The sequence below is a fragment of the Ovis canadensis genome, chromosome X, assembly GCF_042477335.2.
Source record: "Ovis canadensis isolate MfBH-ARS-UI-01 breed Bighorn chromosome X, ARS-UI_OviCan_v2, whole genome shotgun sequence".
Lineage (NCBI taxonomy): Eukaryota > Metazoa > Chordata > Mammalia > Artiodactyla > Bovidae > Ovis > Ovis canadensis.
The window spans coordinates 64,574,967-64,598,772 of record NC_091727.1 but is presented as its reverse complement, the minus strand read 5'-3'; the positions used below and the strand labels follow the sequence as shown (position 1 = coordinate 64,598,772).

General features: G+C 38.9%; 1 protein-coding gene across 4 annotated transcripts in view; it reads right to left on the bottom strand.

The window, feature by feature from the left end:
- Window positions 1–23,806, bottom strand: part of KIF4A (kinesin family member 4A) — a 128,146-nt gene that overhangs the window by 20,020 nt on the left and 84,320 nt on the right. For all 4 annotated transcript variants that reach the window (XM_070290308.1, XM_070290309.1, XM_070290310.1 and 1 more), the window contains exons 16-22: window positions 20,302–20,405; window positions 18,835–18,979; window positions 16,236–16,346; window positions 11,822–11,905; window positions 11,259–11,372; window positions 4,746–4,901; window positions 4,526–4,626 (exon numbers count right to left, since the gene is read on the bottom strand). In XM_070290308.1, the coding sequence (XP_070146409.1) occupies window positions 4,526–4,626; window positions 4,746–4,901; window positions 11,259–11,372; window positions 11,822–11,905; window positions 16,236–16,346; window positions 18,835–18,979; window positions 20,302–20,405 (815 nt within the window). The remainder of the gene's footprint in view (window positions 1–4,525; window positions 4,627–4,745; window positions 4,902–11,258; window positions 11,373–11,821; window positions 11,906–16,235; window positions 16,347–18,834; window positions 18,980–20,301; window positions 20,406–23,806) is intronic.

Sequence of the window (23,806 nt, the reverse complement as noted above, 5' to 3'; positions counted from 1 at the left end):
AGCCATCTCATCCTCTGTTGTCCCCTTCTCCTCCTGCCCTCAATCCCTCCCAACAGGGACTCTAAGACTATCCAAATGTTTTTTATTTTATTAAATACTGGTTGAAATAAGTGGGTCATACAGTGGGCTTGGAAAGATTTGTTTTAGTGAGGCTTTTGTTGTAGCACATTGTCTATAATATGACTTTGTCTTGAGGCCATATAAGTTGGAATTGTGACATGGTGGCTCACATTTACAAGGACAAAATTCAGGTTAGAGACCTTAAGGAAAACTCAACAGAACAAACAGGTAGATGCTCTTTGCTGGAACTGAACATCAAATACATACCTATGGCTGGTGTTATGAGAAGTTGTCTTGAAATACTTGCCAAAGGACTGAGAAGTTTCTAAGAAAACTAGATACCAAGATACTGGTTATAGCTTCCAGATACTTTATGATCAATTATGGCCTGAAATCAAGGTCTGCATAATATTTCAGTTTCATCAATAGCTTCTTTCTCAAATTTGCTAGGTGTCCAGTAAGAGGGAGTGTACTGGCATGTGTGTAACATGCTGCTGCTGCTGCTAAGTCACTTCAGTCGTGTCCGACTCTGTGTGATCCCATAGATGGCAGCCCACCAGGCTCCCCTGTCCCTGGGATTCTCCAGGCAAGAACACTGGAGTGGGTTGCCATTTCCTTCTCCAATGCATGAAAGTGAAAAGTGAAAGTGAAGTCGCTCAGTCGTGTCCGACTCTTCACGACCCCATGGACTGCAGCCTACCAGGCTCCTCCGTCCATGGGATTTTCCAGGCAAGAGTACTGGAGTGGGGGTGCCATCGCCTTCTCCAGTGTGTAACATGCAATAAGGTACTATAAAGAAAATGGATACTAAAATAATCTGAGACAGCAGTTCTTAACTTTTTGGGTCTCAGGACCCCTTTACACTCTTAAAAATTATTGAGGACTCCTAAGAAATTCTGCTCATATACATTATATCTATAGATATTTACACTATTAGAAAGTAAAAGTGATAAAAATATTTATTAATTCACTTAAGGTCAAAATAATCCATTATATATTAACAATTACATCTGCAGTGACACTGTTTCCAAATAAAGTCACATTCTAAGGTCTGAGAAGGATATGAATGTGTGTGTGTGTGTGCGCATGAGTGTCTTTCTCTCTCTCTCTCACACACACACACACACACACACACACACAACATTTTCCAATACAAAAAACAATGCAGTAAGAAGAATGAGATTGTTTTACATTGACATATCTCTGTTATGTATGGCTCAGTAGAAGACAGCTGGATTCTCACATGTCCCTCTGCATCTAATCTTTTGTGACATGTTCTGGTTGATGTAAATGAAGGTACTGGCCACACATGGATACGTAGTTGGACAAGAGAGGAGCATTTTAATTTAATTTTGGCCTCACTGCACAGCTTGTGGGATCTTAGTTCCCTGACCAGGGATTGAACCCAGGGCACTGCAGTGAAAGTATGGAGTCCTAACCACTGTACCACCTGGAAATTCTTGGGAAGAGCATTTTAACAGCCTTTTCAGAAAACTGTGGATATTCTTCTTTGAGACTACACCAAAACCCAACAAGTTCCTTATAAGAGTTGAAATGTAGTTACTTGCCAACTGAATGGATATTTTAATCTTACGTGATTCTGTAACATGTCATTTGGACGGTCATACAGAACCTTCAAATCAACACATTTTGTTACACAATAGAAACGAGATAACAATTGTTAATATCACTACTGGGCGCATTAGAAAAGTTATGTAAAACTGTCAAGTTAACAGTGATGGATACACATCATACACAAAATTCTAAGTTTTGCATGAAAGCTCAAATTTTATTTTTGGTGACAAACACTGACAGTTGTTTTCCTTGATATGACAGGCTCACTCTGCTCAATTTTGAGAAAATGTCTGCCAAGTACCCAGGACTGAATAACCATACTTTGTCTGTCAGTAATTCTTTCAAGTAAAACTGATGTTCTGTGAAAAAAGAGGTCTGTTGAGCTCACACCTCAAACCGCACAAGTGCTTTTCCTTGAGACAAACATCAGCCTTTGACGTCAGCACAAGCGCTTTATGCATTCTTTCCGTTCCGTCACATGGAACATTATAAAGATCTGAACTCAAGAGTTGAGATTTAAAAAAATTAACAATTTTTATTGTTTTATCACAGCCATTTTTGAGTAAAACTGACTTTTTAAAAAACGAGAGTGTGTGATGATGAAGTATTCAATGATCACTAGTAAAGGTTTGTGCTGGGCTTCTCAGGTGGTGCTAGTGGTAAAGCACCTGCCTGCCAATGCAGGAGACATAAGAGATGCGGGTTCAGTTCCTGGGTTGAGAAGATCCCCTGGAGGAGGGCATGGTAACTCACTTTGGTATTCTCACCTGGAGAATCCCATGGACAGAGGAGCCTGACAGGCTATGGTCCATGGGGTTGCAGAGTCAGACAAGACTGAGTGACTGAGCACACCACGTGGCACAGGTTTGTGCCATTGCTTTGATTCAAGCCAGGGTGCTAGCAGTTTTGTCCACTATTGCTTTGGCATTATTATGGCAAACGTCAACATAGTATAAAAATGGCAAACAATTTCTTAATATTATTATAAAAACAGGGAGTCACATAGGTTCCCTGAAAGGGTCTCAGAGATCCCCAGGAGACTGTACACCATACTTTGAGAACTCTGGTCTAATACGTAGTCCTTTCCTTCAACAAGCTTACAATCTGTCTAGATTGACAAGACTAATAGATGTAAAATAATCAATAAATATAAAGAGAACATATATCATCTGTACTACATGACTGAGTACTGTAATTTCTGAAGGAGTTTAGAGAAGAGGAAAATTAGTGAGGGATGAAGAGTCAGGGAAGGCTTCTTGGAAGAGGTGGGCCAGAACACTAGAGTTGTTTTATCTATCAAATGCCCTTTCCTGTCTTTAGAGAAATTCCTTTGATTAAACTCACCTTGGTCTAATTGCACTCTACCTGGCACCTGCCCTACATTTATATAATCATTTACTTATGCACAATGGTGAGCAGGTAAATGTTTAACAAACAGCACCTAAAAATACCAGATCTGATTTGCAGCCTTTGCTAGTTTCCATAGTGTAAATATTCTCACCACGAGCAATTGTAAGCTATCAACAGTTTACAGCATTCCTGAAATTTTAACAATTTCAACACACCACTGTCAGTCAGTATAATGTTTCTACTTGAGAGCAAGGACAATGCCATCTATGCTTTCTATATATCCCACTACATCTAGTGTAGCACAAAGTGAAGTAAAGTGAAGTCACTAAGTCGTGTCTGACTCTTTGTGACCCCATGGACTGTAGCCTATCAGGTTCCTCCATCCATGGGATTTTCCAGGCAAGAATACTGGAGTAGGTTGCCATTTCCTTCTCCAAGTGTAGCACAAAGTAGAACATCAATTGCTGAGTGACTTAAAGACATATCCAAAGATATACAGCTAGTGTGTGTTGCTGAAAACAAATTAAATGATCTCCAAGGTCTTCTGGGCAATAAAATTCTATTATACCTAAGACAGTATAAAATATCTATCAAAGTTCTGTTCCTTATAGATTTAATAGATATTTAAAAGACAGTAATAGTGATTAAAAAGAAGAGGATTTATCAAGCACTTTTAAGATGCCAAGTTCTGTGTTATGTATTTTACTCTCTATTTATTTTTTTGGCTGTGCTGGGTCTTAGTTGCTTTGCATAGGCTTTCTCTAGTTGCACTGAGTGGGGGCTACTCTTTGTTCAGGTGCTCAGGCTTCTCATTGTGCTGGCTTCTCTTGCAGAGCACAGGCTCCAGGTGCAGGGGCCTCAGTAGTTGTAGCACACAGGCTCAGTCGTTGTGGCATCTGGGCCCTACAGAGCACGGGGTCCAGCAGTTGTGGTGCATGGGCTTAGTTGCTCTGAGGCATGTGGAATCTTCCTGGACTAGAGATCGAACCTGTGTCCCTTGCATTGGCAGGAGGATTCCTTTCCACTGAGCCACTAGAGAAGTCCTATACTTTGCTTTCTAATCTCGTTTAATGCTCATGATAGTTTACTTTTATCTACTTTGCTGATGATCTCTAAAATTATTTCTCCCAGGTTGTTGATCTTCTGGTATCATTTATTGGGTTCCTCTAAAGTTTTATTTTTTGTCAGTTCTTGTGATATATCATGGACTTCCCTGGTGGCTCAGATGCTAAAGATAATAGATTTTGTAATTAGATAAAGTGGGTTTCAAATCCTGGTTCTGTATAATCTTTAGCAAATTTTTAAAGATCTTTCAACTTTAGATCTCTAAAGTGAGAAGAATGATGCTTATCTCATAATGTATATATCTCACAGAGAGACTGAATGAGAAAATGTATCTAACACGCCTAGTGAAGTGCATAGTTCAAAAAATCATTATTTTGTTTCTCCCACATCACAAAGCCTTTGAATCACTGATTGATAGCTTCTATTTTGATTCAAGGCATAAGTTTTTATAATGACTTAGAGATAGTACCATTACCTGAGTTCCATTTCAGTCTCTAGGCTTTCAATCTGCTTTTTAATGGAACCCTCTGATGCAGGAACTTGACCACGCAGTTCAGCAAGTGAGAATGTTCGCCTCTGTAAAGAAGTGGGGATGAGGGTGAAGCTCTAATTAGAAAGAAGTTCTCCAAATTAGTGAGGATTTCTGGGGAGTGTAGAGTATGATCATTGCCAACATATTTCCACAGAGCACTTACCCGGAGTTTAGGAGGTGGATTCTCCCCAGATTCCATTTTTAATTTGAGTTGAGCCACATCCTGAGCCAGAATCTTTCTGTCTTCAAGAAGGTCATTCAGATGGCGTTTGGCTTCCTCAGTACTGACCATTATCTCAATTTCATTTCCAAGCCAACTCTAGAAGATAAATCAGTCATGTTAGGTTAAGGATGAGGAATCTCTGGCCCATGGGCTAGATTCACTCCAGGTTTAATTTCACTTGAACCAGAGCCCAAGTAAGTAGAAGTGAGATTTCCATTTGTGCCAAAACTCACCAAAAATGCCAATAGTGCTCTAAGAGCCTTTAGTGGCAATTTCCAAAAAGGTCACAAGAAAGCTTTCTGCAGAAAATCTTTCTTCAGATATCCTAGCATTTCTATGTATTCTGTTTTTACCTTCTCCATTTTCTCCTTAACCTTTGTCCATAATAAGTCATAATACAGAACTGAAGTATATTTTGATCATCTGTTCTACTTAATAAACAGTAACCATTATTAATCTTTAAAATAGATCAATGGAATTTTAAAAAATGCAATTAACTAAATTCAGTTTTGTTAATATAAATTTATTTATTTTAATTGGAGGTTAATTACTTTACAGTCTGAGTGAAATAAATTCAGTTTTTAGAAAGGTAACCTGGACTTCCCTGGTGGTGCACTGGATAAGAATCCGCCTGCCAATGCAGGGGACATGGGATCGAACCCTGGTCTGGGAGGAACCTACATGCCATGGAGCAACTGAACCTAAGCACCACAACAGCTGAGCCCATGCTCTAGAGCCTGCACACTGCAACATCTGAGCCTATGTGTTGCAACTACTGAAGCCCATGTGCATAACCTGTGCTCTACAACAACAGAAGCCACCACAATGAGAAGCCTGTGTATCGCAATGAGATCCAGGGTAATAAAACACAGATACTTTCAAAAAATGAAAATTTTCATTTTTAGATGAAGATATACCATGCTAAAAGTAGTCAAAGAAAGCTAGAGTGGATATATTTTTATATTAATGATTTATTATTAATTAACTATTATTAATCACATATAATTATTTGATATTAATCTGGAAACAATTTTGGCAATCTGGAATCAAGACTGCCAGGAGAAATATCAATAACCTCAGATATGCAGATGACACCACCCTTATGGCAGAAATTGAAGAGGAACTAAAGAGCCTCTTGATGAAGGTGAAAGAGGAGAGTGAAAAAGCTGGATTAAAACTCAACATTCAAAAAATGAAGATCATGGCATCTGGTCCCATCACTTCATGGCAAATAGATGGGGAAACAATGGAAACAGTGACAGACTTTATTTTCTTGGGCTCCAAAATCATTGGCGATGGTGACTACAGCCATGAAATTAAAAGACGCTTGCTCCTTGGAAGAAAAGCTATGACCAGTCTAGACAGCGTATTAAAAAGCAGAGACATTACTTTGCCAACAAAGGTCCGTCTAGTCAAGGCTATGGTTTTTCCTGTGGTCATGTATGGATGTGAGAGTTGGACTGTGAAGAAAGGTGAGCGCCAAAGAATTGATGCTTTTGAACTGTGGTATTGGAGAAGACTCTTGAGAGTCCCTTGGACTGCAAGGAGATCCAACCAGTCCATTCTGAAGGAGATCAGCCCTGGGATTTCTTTGGAGGGAATGATGCTGAAGCTGAAAGTCCAGTACTTTGGCCACCTCATGCAAAGAGTTGGCTCATTGGAAAAGACTCTGATGCTGGGAGGGATTGGGGACAGGAGGAGAAGGGGATGACAGAGGATGAGATGGCTGGATGGCATCACTGACTCAATGGACGTGAGTCTGAGTGAACTCCGGGAGTTGGTGATGGACAGGGAGGCCTGGCATGCTGCAATTCATGGGGTCGCAAAGAGTTGGACATGACTGAGCGACTGAACTGAACTGAACTGATGAATAACTTCATGCCTTTATGAGTTATTCATTCATGTGTTTGCCATCATGGCAAACACACAAACTACCAAAGCTCACTAACTGAATTAGAGTTAACCCCTCCTCTGACCCAAAGCAACAACTAACAGAAACATCCTTCAGGCCTAGATGGCTTAATGTGTGAAATGTACAAAACTTGTAAGGAAGAAACAATACTAGTTCTATACAAACTCTTCCAGACAATTGAAGAGGAGGCAATACTTTCTCACTTATTCTAGGAGGCCTTGATATCAAAACCAGACAAAGACATTATAAGAAAACAACAGACCAATGTCCCTCAAGAATACAGATATAAAAATTATACACAAAATTTTTATTTTAGCAAGATTTTAATTTATATATTGTTGAACTCAACAATGGAGCTTAGCGGTAAAGAATCTGCTTGCAATGCAGGAGATCCAGGTTCAATCCCTGAGTCAGGAAGATACCCCTGGAGGAGGGCATTTGCCTGGAGTATCCCAAGGACAGAGAAGCCTGGTGGGCTATAGTCCATAGGATCACAAAGAGTCGGACACAACTGAAGCAACTGAGCATGTACGCATGCACACACAAGCTCAACAATACATAAAAAGGATGATATATCATCACTAAGTGGAGTTTATTCAAAGATTGCAAGGCTGACTCGATATTTGAACGTTGAAATCATTCACCAAATCAACAAACTAGACACAAAAAGTATTTGGCAAAATTTATATCCACTCATTGAGAATTCCCTTGTGGTCCAGTAATTAGAACCCATCAGGCCTTTTCACTGCTGGGGGCCTGGGTTTGATCCCAGGTTGGGGAATTAAGATCCTACAAAGTGTGTGGTGTAGCCAAAAAAAAAAAAAAATCCATTCAAGATAAGAACTCACAGCAAACTAAGAACAGATAAGAACATTATCAAGCTGATAAAGGACCTCTATGAAAAACCTACAGCTAATATCACACTTAATGGTAAAGACTGAATATTGTTCCCCTGAGATCAGAAACAGAAGGGTTTCTACTGTCATTTCTCCTATTCAGTATCATCCTGAATGTCCTAACCAATGCAATAGGGCAAGTAAATAAAATACATATATATTATAAAAGAAGAAATAAAACTGTATTTATGGATGGCATGATTAACTATATCAGTTCAGTTCAGTCGCTTAGTCATGTCCGACTCTGCAACCCCATGAATCACAGCATGCCAGGCCTCCCTGTCCATCACCAACTCCTGGAGTTCACTCAGACTCACATCCATCGAGTCCGTGATGCCATCCAGCCATCTCATCCTCTGTCGTCCCCTTCTCCTCCTGCCCCCAATCTCTCCCAGCATCAGAGTCTCTTCCAATGAGTCAACTCTTTGCATGAGGTGGCCAAAGTACTGGAGTTTCAGCTTTAGCATCATTCCTTCCAAAGACATCCCAGGGCTGATCTCCTTCAGAACGGGCTGGTTGGATCTCCTTGCAGTCCAAGGGACTCTCAAGACTCTTCTCCAACACCAGAGTTCAAAAGCATCAGTTATTCGGCACTCAGCCTTCTTCACAGTCCAACTGTCACATCCATACATGACTACTGGAAAAACCATAGCCTTGACTAGACAGACCTTAGTCGGCAAAGTAATATCTCTGCTTTTGAATATGGTATCTGGGTTGGTCATAGCTTTCCTTCCAAGGAGTAAGCGTCTTTTAATTTCATGGCTGCAGTCACCATCTGCAGTGATTTTGGAGCCCAAATAAATAAAGTCTGACACTGTTTCCCCATCTATTTCCCATGAAGTGATGAGACCAGATGCCATGATCTTCGTTTTCTGAATGTTGAACTTTAAGCCAACTTTTTCACTCTCCACTTTCACTTTCATCAAGAGGCTTTTTAGTTCATCTTCACTTTCTGCCATAAGGGTGGTGTCATCTGCATCTCTGAGGTTATTGATATTTCTCCTGGCAATCTTGATTTCAGCTTGTGTTTCTTCCAGCCCAGCGTTTCTCATGATGTACTCTGCATATAAGTTAAATAAGCAGGGTGACAATATACAGCCTTGACGGACTCCTTTTCCTATTTGGAACCAGTCTGTTGTTCCGGTGCACTAAGTGCAGGCGGCTGCGACCAGTGCACTAAGCGTGGCTGAGAGGAGCTACCCCACATCTGAGGTCAGGGGCAGAAGCCGGGAGGACCCCATGCCTGAAGGGCAGCAGCCAAGAGGAGCTACCCAGTGCCCGAGGCCAGGGGTGGCGGCCAGGAGGAGCCACCCTGCATCCCCGAGGCCAGGGGCGGCGGCCAGGAGGAGCCACCCCGCATCCCCGAGGCCAGGGGCGGCGGCCGGGAGGAGCCACCCTGCGTCCAAGGAGAGCAGGAGGGCCTAGAGTAGCTATCCCACGTTGAAGGTCAGGAAGGGCAGTGGTGAGGAGATACCCTCATCCTAGGAAAGGAGCAGCAGTTGTGCTTTGCTGAAGCAGCCGTGAAGAGATACCCCACGCCCAAGGTAAGAGAAACCCAAGTAAGATGGTAGATGTTGCAAGAGGGCATCAGAGGGCAGACACACTGAAACCATACTCACAGAAATCTAGTCAATCTAATCACACTAGGACCACAGCCTTGTCTAACTCAATGAAACTAAGCCATGCCCGTGGGGCAACCCAAGACAGGTAGGTCATGGTGGAGAGGTCTGACAGAATGTGGTTCACTGGAGAAGGGAATGGCAAACCACTTCAGTATTCTTGCCTTGGGAACCCCATGAACAGTATGATTACCTATATAGAAAGTCCCAAAGAACCTACAAAATAGCTACAAAACTAATGAAGTCAGAAGATAAAAATTAATATACAAAAGTCAATTGTATTTCTATATACTAGCACTGAACAACTAGATAAATAATTTGGCAGTTTCTTGTAAAGTTAAACATACACTTACACTGTTGTTGCTGTTCAGGTGCTAAGTTATGTCTGCCTCTTTGTAACCCCATGGACTGCAGCATGCCAGGCTTCCCTCTCCTTTATATGGTCACACTTACCATATGACCAAGCAATCTCACTCTTAGCTATTTACCCAAGTGAATGACTATCTTTGTTATATAGAAACCTGTATGAGAATGTTTTTATAACCGCTTTATTCATGAGCCCAAAAAACTAGGAGAAAAATGACTCCAAGAAAACATTTAAATGATTAGATAAAGTGAATAGATAAAGGAACCTCCATACAATGGAATAATATAGGCAATAGCATGGATGAGCTTCCCTTGTGGCTCAGTGGTAAAGAATCCACCTGCCAATGCAGGAGACACAGGATATGCGGGTTCAACCCCTGGGTGGGGAAAATCCCCTGGAGGAGGAAATGGCAACCCACTCTGGTATTCTTGCCTGCAAAATCTCATGGACAGAGGAGCCTGGCAGGCTACAGTCCATGGGGTCACAAAGAGTTGGACATGACAGTACGCACAGACACACATGGATGAATTTCAAATGCCTTATTCTAAGTGAAAGAAGCCATACTGTATGTTTCCAGTTATATGACATCGATACAATGCAAAGTGAAAACAATAATGACAGAACGCAGATCACTGTTTATGAAAGGATGTGGGAGATGACGACAAAGTGTTACAGGGCAATTTGGAGGGGATAACTATTCTGTATTTTGATAATAACCATGTGATGTTAAAACTTACAGAACTGTACTACACTAAAAAGGGTAAATCTTACTGTATGTCAGTTATATCTTAATAAAATAAATTGGAAAAAGATCAATGCCATTGCCATACTGAGTAAAAACAAATCATAAAATCATCTCAAAAGGATTCAGAAAAAAACTTTTGGGAAAAACCCAACATCCAGTCATGATAAAAAAACTTTCAGCAAACTAGGAATAGATAAGAACTTATTCAATCTGATACAAAAATCTATAGCTAATATACTTAACGGTGAAAGACTGAAAGCTATCCTTCTAAAATTAGGAACAAAGCAAGGATGTCCTCTTTTTATCTATTCTACTGATATTTTACTAGAGGTTCTAGCAAGTACAATTAGGTAAGAAAGGCTCTTTTTTTAGGGCATACAGAGTGGGCAAGGATAAATAAAATTGTCCCTATGTGCAGATGACATGATCATCTACATAGAAAATCCAGTGACAGAAAGCAGATTAATGGATGCCTGGAGATGGGGGGTAGAAGGATAGATTGGGTATGGGAGGGAGGGATTACAAAAGTGGACAAAGTTTTGATCCTGATGGACACTGACATTATCTTGATTGTGGTGATGATTTAAAGGTGTATATCTGTGTCAAAACTTTTAAAAATGTACACATTAAATATGTATAATTTATTGTAGGTCAAATATACCTCAATAAAACTGTTAAAAAATTTTATCTGCTCAAAGTTTATGACCAACAGTGATCAAGACTCAGGAACAGAAAGAGTTCACTACTCCTGTTCTTTAACAACCATTTGGAGGTAATCATATCTTTGGGAAATAAGGTTTTCAGGTAGAACTTCAGATTTTGTAATGTTTACTTCTAAATAAAAAGAAAGCAACTCCACATTTTCCCCTATCCCCAGTGTACATAAGACAAATGGTGGTTCAAGCTGTCCATACCTTCACTCGCGCTGCAGTGCCTTCCATTCCACGACTCTGAGACTCTTTCCGCTTATCTGCGACCTCTCGCTGTTTTTGGAGAGCATCCTTGAGACGCTTGTTGGCAGCTGCTGCCTAAATAAAAATGGTTCATAGTAATGTTGAATTAAAGGGTATGAAAGAAGAACATTCTCATTTCTAGCATAAAAATTCTATGGGTCTGAATTCTATAGGAACCGCATTTCTAAGTCCCCATGTACATAACACTGGTTATGGCTCAAGAGCCTAGGGGAGGTACACATTTCAAGGAAGTACTGCAGACTGATAGTATCTAGAACTGTCATATATTAGTGTTACTTTTTTTTTGTAAAGAAGCAAGTCCAATCAGGAAAAAAAATCCTTATTCGAATACTGCTATTTTCAGCAGGTTTTATGCTTGACCAACAGGGATCAAGACTCAAATTGCTGTCAAGGTTGGTATCCCTGGTTTCTCAGGACACTGGCTCATTTAAGGGATGCCATTCTGCCAGCATCTAAGCCTGAAAGTGATAATACACTTGACCTAGCAGATTGGATTTTCTTACCTCCTCAGTTTTACGTCTGAGCACATTAGACTGTTTCTGGAAGTTTCTTTCAAGTTTGAGCAGTTCATATTGCCTCTTGCGGTCCTAAGAAGAAGAGAGCCAGATTTTTAATTGCTATTCAGCTAGTTAAAATAAAACCTTATAATGTAACTGAAGAGTCTTTCAACAGTACAGTCATTATGGAAAACAGAATGAAATTCCTTAAAAAATCAAAAATAGAAAGACCATATGATCTGATAATCTCACTACTGAGTATACATGCAAAGGAAATGAAATCAGTATCTTGAAGAGATACCTGCATTGCCATACTCATTGCAGCATTATTTACAATAACCAAGCTACAGAAATAACCTAAGTTGACAAAAGTTGTTGACAAACAAATGGATAAAGAAAATGTGGAATATATTGCTGCCTGAACAACACAAGGTTAGGGGTGTCAACTCTCATGCAATCGAAAATTTGGGTTTAACTTTACAGTTGGCCCTCCATATCTGTGGTTCTGCATCCATACATTCAACCGATTGTGGAGAGTATAGTGCATGTGTGCTAAGTCTCTTCAGTCGTGTCTCACTCTTTGCGACACTACGGACAGTAGTCTGCCAGACTCCTCTGTCCATGGGATTTTCCAGGCAAAAATACTGCAGTGGGTTGCCATGCTCTCCTCCAGGGGATCTTCCTGACTGAGGGGTCGAATGTCTTTTATGTCTTCTGCACTGGGAGGTGGGTTTCTTACCACTAGCACCAACTGGGAAGCCCCTGAATAGTATAGTAGTGTAGTATTTACTATTGAAAAAAATTCATGTGTAAGTTGACCCATGAAGTTCAAATCCATGTTGTTCAAGGGTCAACTGTATACATAATGGAATATTATTCATTCACAAACAAGAAGGAAATCCTGCCATTTGAAACAATGTGGATGAACCTGGAAGTCATTATGGTAAATGAAATAAACCAGACTGAGAAAGACAAATACTGTATGATCTCACTTATATGTGCTAAGTCGTTTCAGTCGTGTCTGACTCTTTGTGACCCTATGGACTGCAGCCTACTAGGCTTCTCTGTTCATGGAATTTTCCAGGCAAGAATACTGGAGTGGGTTGCCATGCTCTCTTCCAGGGGATCTTCCCAACCCAGGGAAGCTGCATTGTCAGGCAGCCTCTTTACCACTAGCACCACCTGGGAAGCCTTCTCACTTATATGCAGAATCTAAAAAAGTTGAACTCTACTTAAATCTGCTAAAAGAGTAGATCTTAAGTGTTTTCACACTGAAAATAAAGGGTAGCTATGTGAGGTCATGGATTTGCTGGAATCAGGAAATATCATATTTCCAAGTTTCTTCTCTTTCAAGATTGTTATGACTATTCTTGGTCACTTGCATTTCCATATGAATTTTAGGATAAATGTGTGAATTTCTATAAATAAGCTAGGACAAAATTTGGTTGGGATTGTGTTGAATCTGTAGATCAATCTTGGGGTATTCCAACTTAACATTAAGTCTTCCCACTCATGAGCATGGGTTATTGTTCTTTTCACTTAGATCTTCTATTAATTAAAGGACGTTTTGTAGTTTTTGGTATACAAGTCTTATACTTGTTTTGTTAAGCTTATTCCTAAGTATTTTATTTTTATTGATGTTATTATAAATGGAATTATCTTAATTCCACTTTCAAATTGTTAGTTTTTAGTGAAGAGAAATATGACCAAATTTTGTGCATTGAACTTATATCCTGCAACTCTCCTGCTCATGTATTTGTTCTAACAGTTTTCAGTTGATTCTCTAGGATTTTCTATATACAAGATCATGTCATCTCTAACAGAGATAGTTTTGCCTTTTCCTTTTCAACCTAGATGCCTTTCATATATCTTACTTGCCTAAGTGTCCTGGCTAGAACCTCCAGGACAATGTTGAATAGAAGTGGTGAGAGTGGATGCCCTTGTCTTATTCCTGATCTGATGAGAATTCAGCTGTTAATTTTATTGGGATTTCTCTGTATGTGATGAGTCATTTTATTTTGCTGCTTTTAAGTTTTTTGTCTTTGTCTTTCAACATTTGGACATGAAGTGTCTCGGGTGTGGATCTCTGTAAATTTATCCTACTTGTAGTTGATTGAGCTTCTTAGATGTGTAATGTTTTTTTTAATCAAATTTAGAAAGTTTTCAGTCATTAGATCTTAGAATATTTTGACTGTTGTTTCATTTATTGTTCTCAGGAGCTACCAGTCTCCTCCTAATTGTTCACTACCAAAATTTCCATTGTTTTTGACAGCACCTTTAGGTTTTAACTTCCCCAGATTCTATTGCCAAATAAAGCCAGTCCTCTTAGGGAAAACTTCATTCCTATGGCCTGCTTCTCTCCCTGGGCAGAACTATCTGTACCACTGTTTAGGACCTGGTGGGACAGCAGCCCACTTCTCTGAGTGATATCTCTGTTCTAGGATTAGGATGCTGAGCAGGGGCAGCACACCCTATTTTTCTTGGTTTGCCTCTCTTGACATGGAACCTACATCCTATGATTAGAGGGGTTAGGATAGTCAGACCCCAGTAGTTGTGGTCTTCTGCAGCAGGGATAGAGCTTCCACTCTGTGCACGGGGGTGAGATGGAAGAAGGGATCCCCAGACCTCTTGGCTGCTCTTAATCCAAAAAAAAAAAAAAAAAAAGCTTCAGCAAAATGGAGCTGTTGGGTAGGAGGGAGAGAGTTGCTCGAGGCTCAAAGGCTACAGACTCTTTGCTGTTCTTATTGAGATTAAATAGATTTCCTGGAATGATTTACTTCCTGTATGCCTTTAAGACAATTTCCAGAGACTTTTAATGGTTGTTTTAATAAATGTCACCAGTTGCACTTCTTTTGCTGGAAAGAGAGACCACAAAGCTCCTTGTGCCACCATTCCTAAAACATTTCTCTCATTTTTTGATTCAACATATCACATTCTGGCCTGTTCTAAAAATGATCCCAAATTAATGTTCTTTCCTGTGCTTTCCAAGATCACTGTTACTATTCTAATTCAGGTCCCTATTATCTTTCTGGATGATGCAATATTTGCTTGTGTTCTGGCCTCTAGGTTCCCAATACTTTAGTTTGTTTAACACCTGAATCCCAGATGTATCTTGGAAAGCAGTACTTTGCTGATATTACTTTGTTTCTCAAAAATCCTAAAAATCTTTACACTAACAAATTTCAAATTTCCTGAATCTTTAACAATCCAGCTTCAACTTGTCTTTCCAATGAAATCTTCTCTGACTATCCTTCATCCAACATGGATCATTTGCTATTCCTTGAAAATTCCGACAAAGCTGTCATCTCTGTGTCTTCATTCCTGATCTTCTATTTATTTGGAATGCTGGCATTTACCTCTGTCAAAATCCTCCCTATTGTTCAAGGCCTTTTCAGTTATCATCTTTTTAGTCCAACTAGAAGTGTGATTCCCTTTCTTAACTACATTGGCATTTTAGACTATTTGTAAAGTACCAGTCTCTTTATTTCTTGTATTAAAGAAAACTATGCCTAATTTTTTATGGTTTTAACTTTTTTGTTTATTCTTATAAAAAAGATATGAACTGTTTTCAGACCTTTGAAAAATTCCATGAGTTTTTTAAACCTTCTAAATAATTTTTAATTACTTTATAAACATTTTAATTTAAAAATATTTTTAAATAAAACATTTTTTAAAAATGGTACACTCTTTTTCTTAAACATTTTCTTTTCTAATTAGTCTCCAGTGTATGTATTTGGTAACCACCTGGGCTGAACCTTGCTGGATATCAGAACAAGAAAAAGGGAGGTGGGAGAAAGGTTCAAGAGGGAGGTGACATACACCCATGGCTGACCAATGAGGATACAAGGCAGAAACCAACACTGCAAAGCAACCCCCGCCAGCCAAAAATAAACAACTTTTTATAAAGTAAACACATTTTTAAAAAGATAAAAAATGATTTTCATTATTTTCTGCTTTCCTAATTATTATCCTCCCTGGTACTACATTACATACAAATATTATATAAACTTCACTATCTTAACATCACTCTCAAATTAATATATTGGAACACTAACTTGTTGAAGAAAACCATGCTTATGTCTCACTTTCCCATTTAGACAACATATTCTCTTTTTACAACATTTCTTTTATAATGCTTAGTTAAAAAATAAAACTACCATCACCTTTAGAAATTATATTCTACCACTCTTTGTAGATAAGACATTCTTCAAGGGCAGAACACGTATACTACTCATCTTTCTATTTTCCATGGTATCTAGTGGGTAGTACCTTGCACATAGTAGACGTTTAAAAAAATTCATGTTAAATTCATGAATGTATCATATATTTAGAGATCCAGTTGTTAGAAGAGAGGCTTTAATGCTAGTCAGCCCAGAAAAGGGTTCATTAGTTAGGATTCTGAGAAGCTGCAGTTACTTACCCGTTCTTTTAACTGGATTACTTCTTTGTCTTTTTGTTGCTTCCACTGTCTAAACCTCTCTGCATCCTCTTTCATCTGACGCATTAACTGTACCCGCTGGTTTTTTATCACCTATGAAAACAAAAATCAGCACAAGTAGTCACCTGCATTTATTCTGGGCTGATATACAGATGGATAGACTAACCATTAAGGAAAGAAAATCCAGAGCTGAGTTGAAAAGTTTGCTAACAGATTTTCTGATTATGCTTGCAATACTCCTTACTATGCTTGCACAGGGTTTCCAAGTATAGACTATACAAATGAACACTCTGAACAAATAATAGAAAAAAATAGTTCAGTCAGTCAGTCCTGTCCAACTCTTTGTGACCCCATAGACTGCAGCATTCCAGGCTTCTTTGTTCTTCACCAACTTCTGGAGCTAGCTCAAATTTATGTCCATCAGGTCGGTGATGCCATCCAACCATCTCATCCTCTGTCGTCCACTTCTCCTCCTGCCTTCAATCTTTCCCAGTATCAGGGTCTTGTATTGGAACTTCAGCTTCAGCATCAGTCCTTCCAATGAATATTCAGGATTGATTTCCTTGAGGATGGACTGGTTGGATCTCCTTGCAGTCCAAGGGACTCTCAAGAGTCTCCTCCAACACCACAGTTCAAAAGCATTAATTCTTCGGTGCTCAGCTTTCTTTAAGGTCCAACTCTCACATCCATACGTGACTACTGGAAAAACCAGAGCTTTGACTAGACGGACCTTCGTCCACAAAGTAATGTCTCTACTTTTTAATATGCTGTCTAGGTTGGTCATAGCTTTTCTTCCAAGGAGCAAGTGTCTTTCAATTTCATGGCTGCAGTCACCATCTCCAGTGATTTTGGAGCCCCCCAAATAAAGTCTCTCACTGTTTCCTTTGTTTTCCCATGACAACAAAGTGCCATGAAGTGATGGGACAGGATGCCATGATTTCCGTTTTTTGAATGTTGAGTTTTAAGCCAGCTTTTTCACTTTCCTCTGTCATCCTCATCAAGAAGTTCTTTAGTTCTTCTTCGCTTTCTGCCATAAGGGTGGTGTCATCTGCATATCTGAGGCTATTGATATTTCTCCCGGCAATCTTGATTCCAGCTTGTGCTTCATCCAGCCCGGCACTTCTCATGATGTACTCTGCATATAAATTAAATAAGCAAGGTGACAATATACAGCCTTGACATGCTCCTTTCCCAATTTGGAACCAGTCTGTTGTTCCATGTCCAGTTCTAACTGTTGCTTCTTGACCGGCATACAGATTTCTCAGGTGGCAGGTAAGGTGGTCTGGTATTCCTAACACTTTAAGACTTTTCCAAAGTTTGTTGTGCTTTATCCAGCCTGGCACTTCTCATGATGTACTCTGCATATAAGTTAAATAAGCAGGGTGACAATATACAGCCTTGACTTACTCCTTTTCCTGTTTGGAGCCAGTCTGTTGTTCCATGTTCAGTTCTAACTGTTGCTTCCTGACCTGCATACAGATTTCTCAAGAGGCAGGTCAGGTGGTCTGGTATTCCCATCTCTTGAAGAATTTTCCACAGTTTGTGGTGATCTGTACCTTCAAAGGATTTAGCATAGTCAATGAAGCAGAAGTAGATGTTTTTCTGGAATTCTCTTGCTTTTTCTGTGATCTAAGGGATGTTAGCAATTTGATCCCTGATTCCTCTGCCTTTTCTAAATCCAGCTTGAACATCTGGAAGTTCATGCACTATTGAAGCCTCACTTGGAGAATTTTGAGCATTACTTTGCTAGCATGTGAGTGCAACTGTGCAGTAGTTTGAACATTCTTTGGCATTGCCTTTCTTTGGGATTGGAATGAAAACTGACGTTTTCCAGTCCTGTGGTCACTGCTGAGTTTTCCAAATTTGCTGGAATATTGAGTACAGCACTTTTACAGCATTATCTTTTAGGATTTGAAGTAGCTCAGCTGGAATTCTATCACCTCCACTAGTTTTGCTCAGAGTGATGCTTCCTAAGGCCCACTTGACTTCACATTCCAGAATGTCTGGCTGTAGTTGAGTGATTACACCATTGTGGTTGTCTGGGTCATTAAGATCTTTTTTGTATAAAAAATTTACCTACAAGCTAAAACCAGCTCTAAATTCACTGCATATAAATGAAATTTCAAGGAAGTATCTACTAAATCTCAAGGACAAAATCTACCTAGCAACCACTGTATTCAAATAGGTTCAGTACAATGACCTGTAACCACCACTTTGTAGATGTCAGAAGTCAAACATCAGTGACCAAAAATTTTCTCTAGGTGCCAGTCATTTTGTAATCACTTTGCAGAATTATTCTACATGATCATGGAAAGTGGTCAAAATATCACCACTAAATATTAAGGTATCCTTGCCCTTTGGTTTCAGAGAATCTAACATTAAAATTCTGAATGTCAAAACTGAGTAACTGTTTTGTTATTCAAATTCTAGATGACTACTATCACAATGTCCTTACAAAAAGGACATTTGCAGAGATTCAAGCTACTTCCTCACTTGAAAACACCTCTGTAGTATAATTCTAATAGAACGCCTATGGTTGTTAAGTTTCTACAGGGTAAATGCAAGGATGAGAGTATATTACTCGTATTTCCTGGTTCAGTTTGGAGACGGTATGCTCTGTGGATTCTTTCAGCTTCAGAAGTTTAGACTGTTCATTCAGTTTCTTCTTCAGATCAGCTATTTGACCCTCTAGCTCCTGGAGACGTTTCCGGCGGCGCTCACTCAACCTAAACACAGATTTTGTAGGAATGAGGACTAGCAGGAGCAAAGTCTGATTTCAAAAGACATAATATTAGACTTCCAGGTTTACACCCTTGATATATATAATATAGGGGACCAGTCATATAGCCATCTTAAATAAGGAAGACTGGACTTCCCTGGTAGTTCAGTGGATAAGAATCCGCCTGCCAATGCCAGGACCGGGGTTCATTTCCTGGTCTGGGAAGATTCTACATGCCTTGGGGCTACCAAGCCCGTGCCCCACAACCACTGAGCCCACTTGCCACAACTACCAAAGCCCGCACATCCTAGAGCCTGTGCTCTGTAACAAGAGAAGTCCAGGCACTGCAACTAGAGAGTACTCCCCACTCGCTGCAATTAGAGAAAGCCCATGCACAGCAACAAAGACCTGGCACAGCCAAAAATAAATAAATAAATAGAAATTTTTTTAAAAATTAATACTACCCCCAAAACTAAAACTGTCTCAAAAATTAGAGCTTAATACAAAGAGCAAAGGAAATTTTTTGAGTATATAACTAGGCAGTTGTCTCAATACTACTCCCCCCCCGACCCCTGGCACCACCACTTTGTGTTAAAAGGATGGTTCTTTAAAAGCATTTCACTTCACTTTAGTTATAAGGAATAATTCTGATGATTGTTACACAAGTCTGAGATAGAAAGCAAACATTCAACATAACTTCTAAGAACATGAACTTTGGATACATAGAGAAATATAATAGAATCATTGAGTAAAAAGAAGGTAGAATAGCCAATAAGGCAAAGGTCTAAGGGACAGTGGGATATTCTGGTAATTTGTCTTGGCTTTATTCTTAACTAACTAAGGGATGGCTAGATTGATTTTTCATTTACTAGCCTGAATATTAATTCTATTCACAGGTGAATTTACCATCAGCACAGGGACCAAGAAACTGCTGGTCTGGTAGGTCTGATAATCTTTCAAAATCTAGCTCAAATGCTAACTTCTTTATTTTTATTCTGTTTAATTTTAAATGCTAACTTCTTATAAAACCTTCCTTGATTATGCCACCCTGAACTGATATCTTCTGCCTCTGAACTCTTAAAGTGATTACTGCCTAAGAAATTTATTTGGCTACTAATCACATGCTGTGTTATGGTATTCTTTTACTGTCACCATGAAATGTTATTTAAAATCTCAATTCCTTTAATTTTCTTTTGTTTTAGGTCTCCTCTCCATAATTAGGTTTAAATCCTCTAAGGGCAGGAAATGGCTCTTTTACTTTTCTATTTCCTCTACAGTTCTTCACACACAGTTAGGAACGTGAAATATAATTATTGACTTTTTTCTTACTTGGCTTGGTTGACATCCTTCTTTGCTGTTTGAAGTTCAAGAACCAATTCTTCTTTTTCCTTTTGCAAATTGATGACTTCCAATTCTAGATTTTTTATGTTATCCTAGAAATGTTATAGGTTGAGAGAAAGAAAGCATTACAAGGTAAAGGAAGAAAATCACTTCAACATTTCACATCTTAAGGAACTATGCATTCAATTTCTACCACTTCAGTTGCACACTAAAAACATTTCTACTTGATTTGATGGAGATTAAAGTTATGTAGTGGGAAAAGTACCAACTTGGAATCCAAAGGCCTAGGTTTGAACCTTGAGTCCAGCATACTCTATGTAAATAACTTAAGAAAAGCCATTTCATCTCTTTTAGCCTTAGTTTCTATGCAAAAAAGAGCTAACGTGGCAGGTCTGAGACTTATCAGTCCTAAAAACAGATCTGCTTGCAAGTTGGACCTAGGCTCAAATCTGGGAACCTGGATTTTGGTAGGATTCCCACAATTTTAAGAGTGGCTCGTTATGCCTGGACTGTGCAAGCAATATGACTTACCCTGAGCACATTGCTTTCCTTCTGGGAGTCTAGAATTTTCATATGTGCTAGGGACAAAATGCCTACATGAATTACCCCTGCTAACAATCCTGGACTCCTAGGCTCATGGGAGCTTCCCTGATAGACAACATTTCACACACATTGTTAAAATCCATTGCTGGAGGAATTAAGTACATACTATGTGACTCCATTGGAAGAAGACTCTTGGAAGCACTCAGTTTCCTACAGACTTTGCCCCATGTGGTTTTTCCCTTTGCTGATTTTGTTTTGTATACTTCCACTATAATAAACCTTAGCGGTGAGTGTGACTATACTTGAGTCCTGTGATTCCTCCTGGTGAACTGCTGAACCTGGGGGTGGTCTCATCTATGTAAGCAATTAACAACACTATCTGCCTCACAGGTTGTTGGGAAGATCAAATAAGACAAAAAAGTAAAAATATTTTGTAAACTGTAAAGAGATGCACATTCTTGTATTTAGAACTTTCAAATGTATGCATGTATCAGCAACTGCAGTTCTGCATGCATTTAGAGAACAAATTCTAGAAATGGAAGTTTGGTAGCTCTTCTAAGATAGGGAAAACTCAATGAATAGATTCCTTTCTGCTCTCACAGGAAACTGGCTGAATGAGTGGTTAGTATCCAAGAAGATTATATGAAGGCCTTCAACCAGTATTGAAATGAGACAAAGAAGCAAAGGCAGGTTAGGTAGGGCCGTATCTAAATAGGCAAGAGCTATTTTTCAAGAAACACACTTTTAGTCATTTCAATATGAACAATGATCGCTTCTTGGTCTTTTGGCTAAGATCAAGTGTAATATAAACAATGAAAACCAATCTCACTGCTTTATATACCCTGTATATTTAAACTGACAATAATGTATGTGTGTGTGTACTTATAGAAGTAACATATGAAAACATTCTTACAAAAAATAATCCAGATAATACATATAAAGGGCAAGTTCCCTTGACTGCCTCACCCCTGCCAAAATTCCAGACCTCTCTCCAGAAGTAACCATTGTCATCAGCTTGGTCCAGATCTTCCAGACACTTTTTCCTAGACATTTACATACTATGTATCTGGACATGTACATATTCTAGACATTTACATGGAAGTGTGTGCATTTATTTATTAAATATGTTTTGGCAAATGCCTGGAACATATATGTAAATAGATTTGAAAATAATATATATACATACATATGCTATATGTACATGTATGTAGATACCTACTAAAATATGTTAAAGATAGAGTCACATTATACATAGATAACATTTTGTCACTTGCCTTTTTTAAAAAAGAACTTGGTCTTAGAGATTTATTTATATCAGTGCATACAGATCTCATTGTCACAGTCTTTTTCTTTTTTGCCATAATGAAACATTCTTGTACATGCCTTCTGTGCACATGTGCAAGCCTCTTCTAGGGTAGAGACAGGTGGAATTACAGGTTCATGGGTGTACACATTTCCAATTTTAATAGATACTGACAAACTGTCTACCAAAGTGGTTATTCCAATTGACACTCTAGCTATGTATGAGAGTACTTGTTTCCCTGTACTGTTGTCAACATTTGATATTGCTACATTTCAAAATTTTTATTAATTGGATAGGTAAAAAAACAGTATCTCTTCATTATGTATGCCACATTCAGTCAATCATTATCTCACTGGCTCTACAAGGGAAATAATTCAAATAGTTGACTACTGTACTATTATAATTCATGGTAATCTGCACTAACCAGAACTTATACCTCCTCAAATTTTTCTATATCAGGACTTCCCTAGTGGTCCAGTGTCTAAGGCTTCATTCTCCCAATGCAGGGGGCCCATGTTCCATCCCTGGCCAGGTAACTAGATCCCACATGCTGCAACTAAAGATCCTGTGAACTGCAACAAAGATCAAAGATTCCACATACCACAACTAAGACCTGGTGAGGCAAATAAATAAATAGATATTACATTTTTTTTCCTATAGAAATTCCTCACAGTGATAGGAAAATATTGTTTAGAACAAAGAACTATCTTTATTTCTTAGAAAAAGAGAGACATTTACATGTGATTAAAAGGTACAGTTAACACTAAGAATTTATTTCCTTTTAACTTTAAAGTTTGGAAGCTCAAGCATATTTGATTCCAAGGGGAAAAAACGGATATGTTATCTTGCTACACCTATAGCTCTAGCTCATTACCAGCACCCATCATAGGGTCAGAAGTACACTGAGGAAACATGTTCCTGAGTTTCTAGGCAAATGTACAAGAAAGAGAGGAATAATTTCTCAGCCTTATCATTAATCCTTTGTTTATCCTGAAAAGGCCAAAATACATTTGACCTAAAAAAGGGTGCATTGTATGTCCTGTTAATATGGAGGATTGAGCTTTGTATTTAACTTGCCCTCTCTTGAAAACCTACTAAAATGACCTCCCCAAAGGATATAAATCAACAAGGATGAAGAGAGTAGTCAAGAAATTAAACAAACTTTTTTGGAAGAGGAAAAGAATTGTGTAAGTGGTAACTGACTCAGTAGAGTAAATTAAAAAAGTTAAACTATGACTCCCATAGGACAAATGTCAGGAAGAAACAAACCAATTTGTATCGGAACCACAAAGAAGAGCGGAGCTTTCCTCTTGGGAGAAGCTGAACCTGACAGGCTGAACTCACAGGCAGCAGACACAACAAAAGACAGGGATAAATTAACATACTATTGATAGGGGATTAAATAAGAAGTCTGTATATAACCAGAGAGATTTCAACTCTCCTATTTGCTCTGAGTTACCAGAAATAGGGCATATTGCTATTCTCCCCACACAACTCTAGGCAGGAGAATGAAAGATTTCTTTATTGGTAACTGACCAGCCCAGAGAAACCTATGCATAAAGAACTTCTTATTGGCTAATTTATTTACTTATGGCTGTGCTGGGTCTTCTTTGCTACATGCAGGCTGTCTCTAGTTGCAGTGAGTGG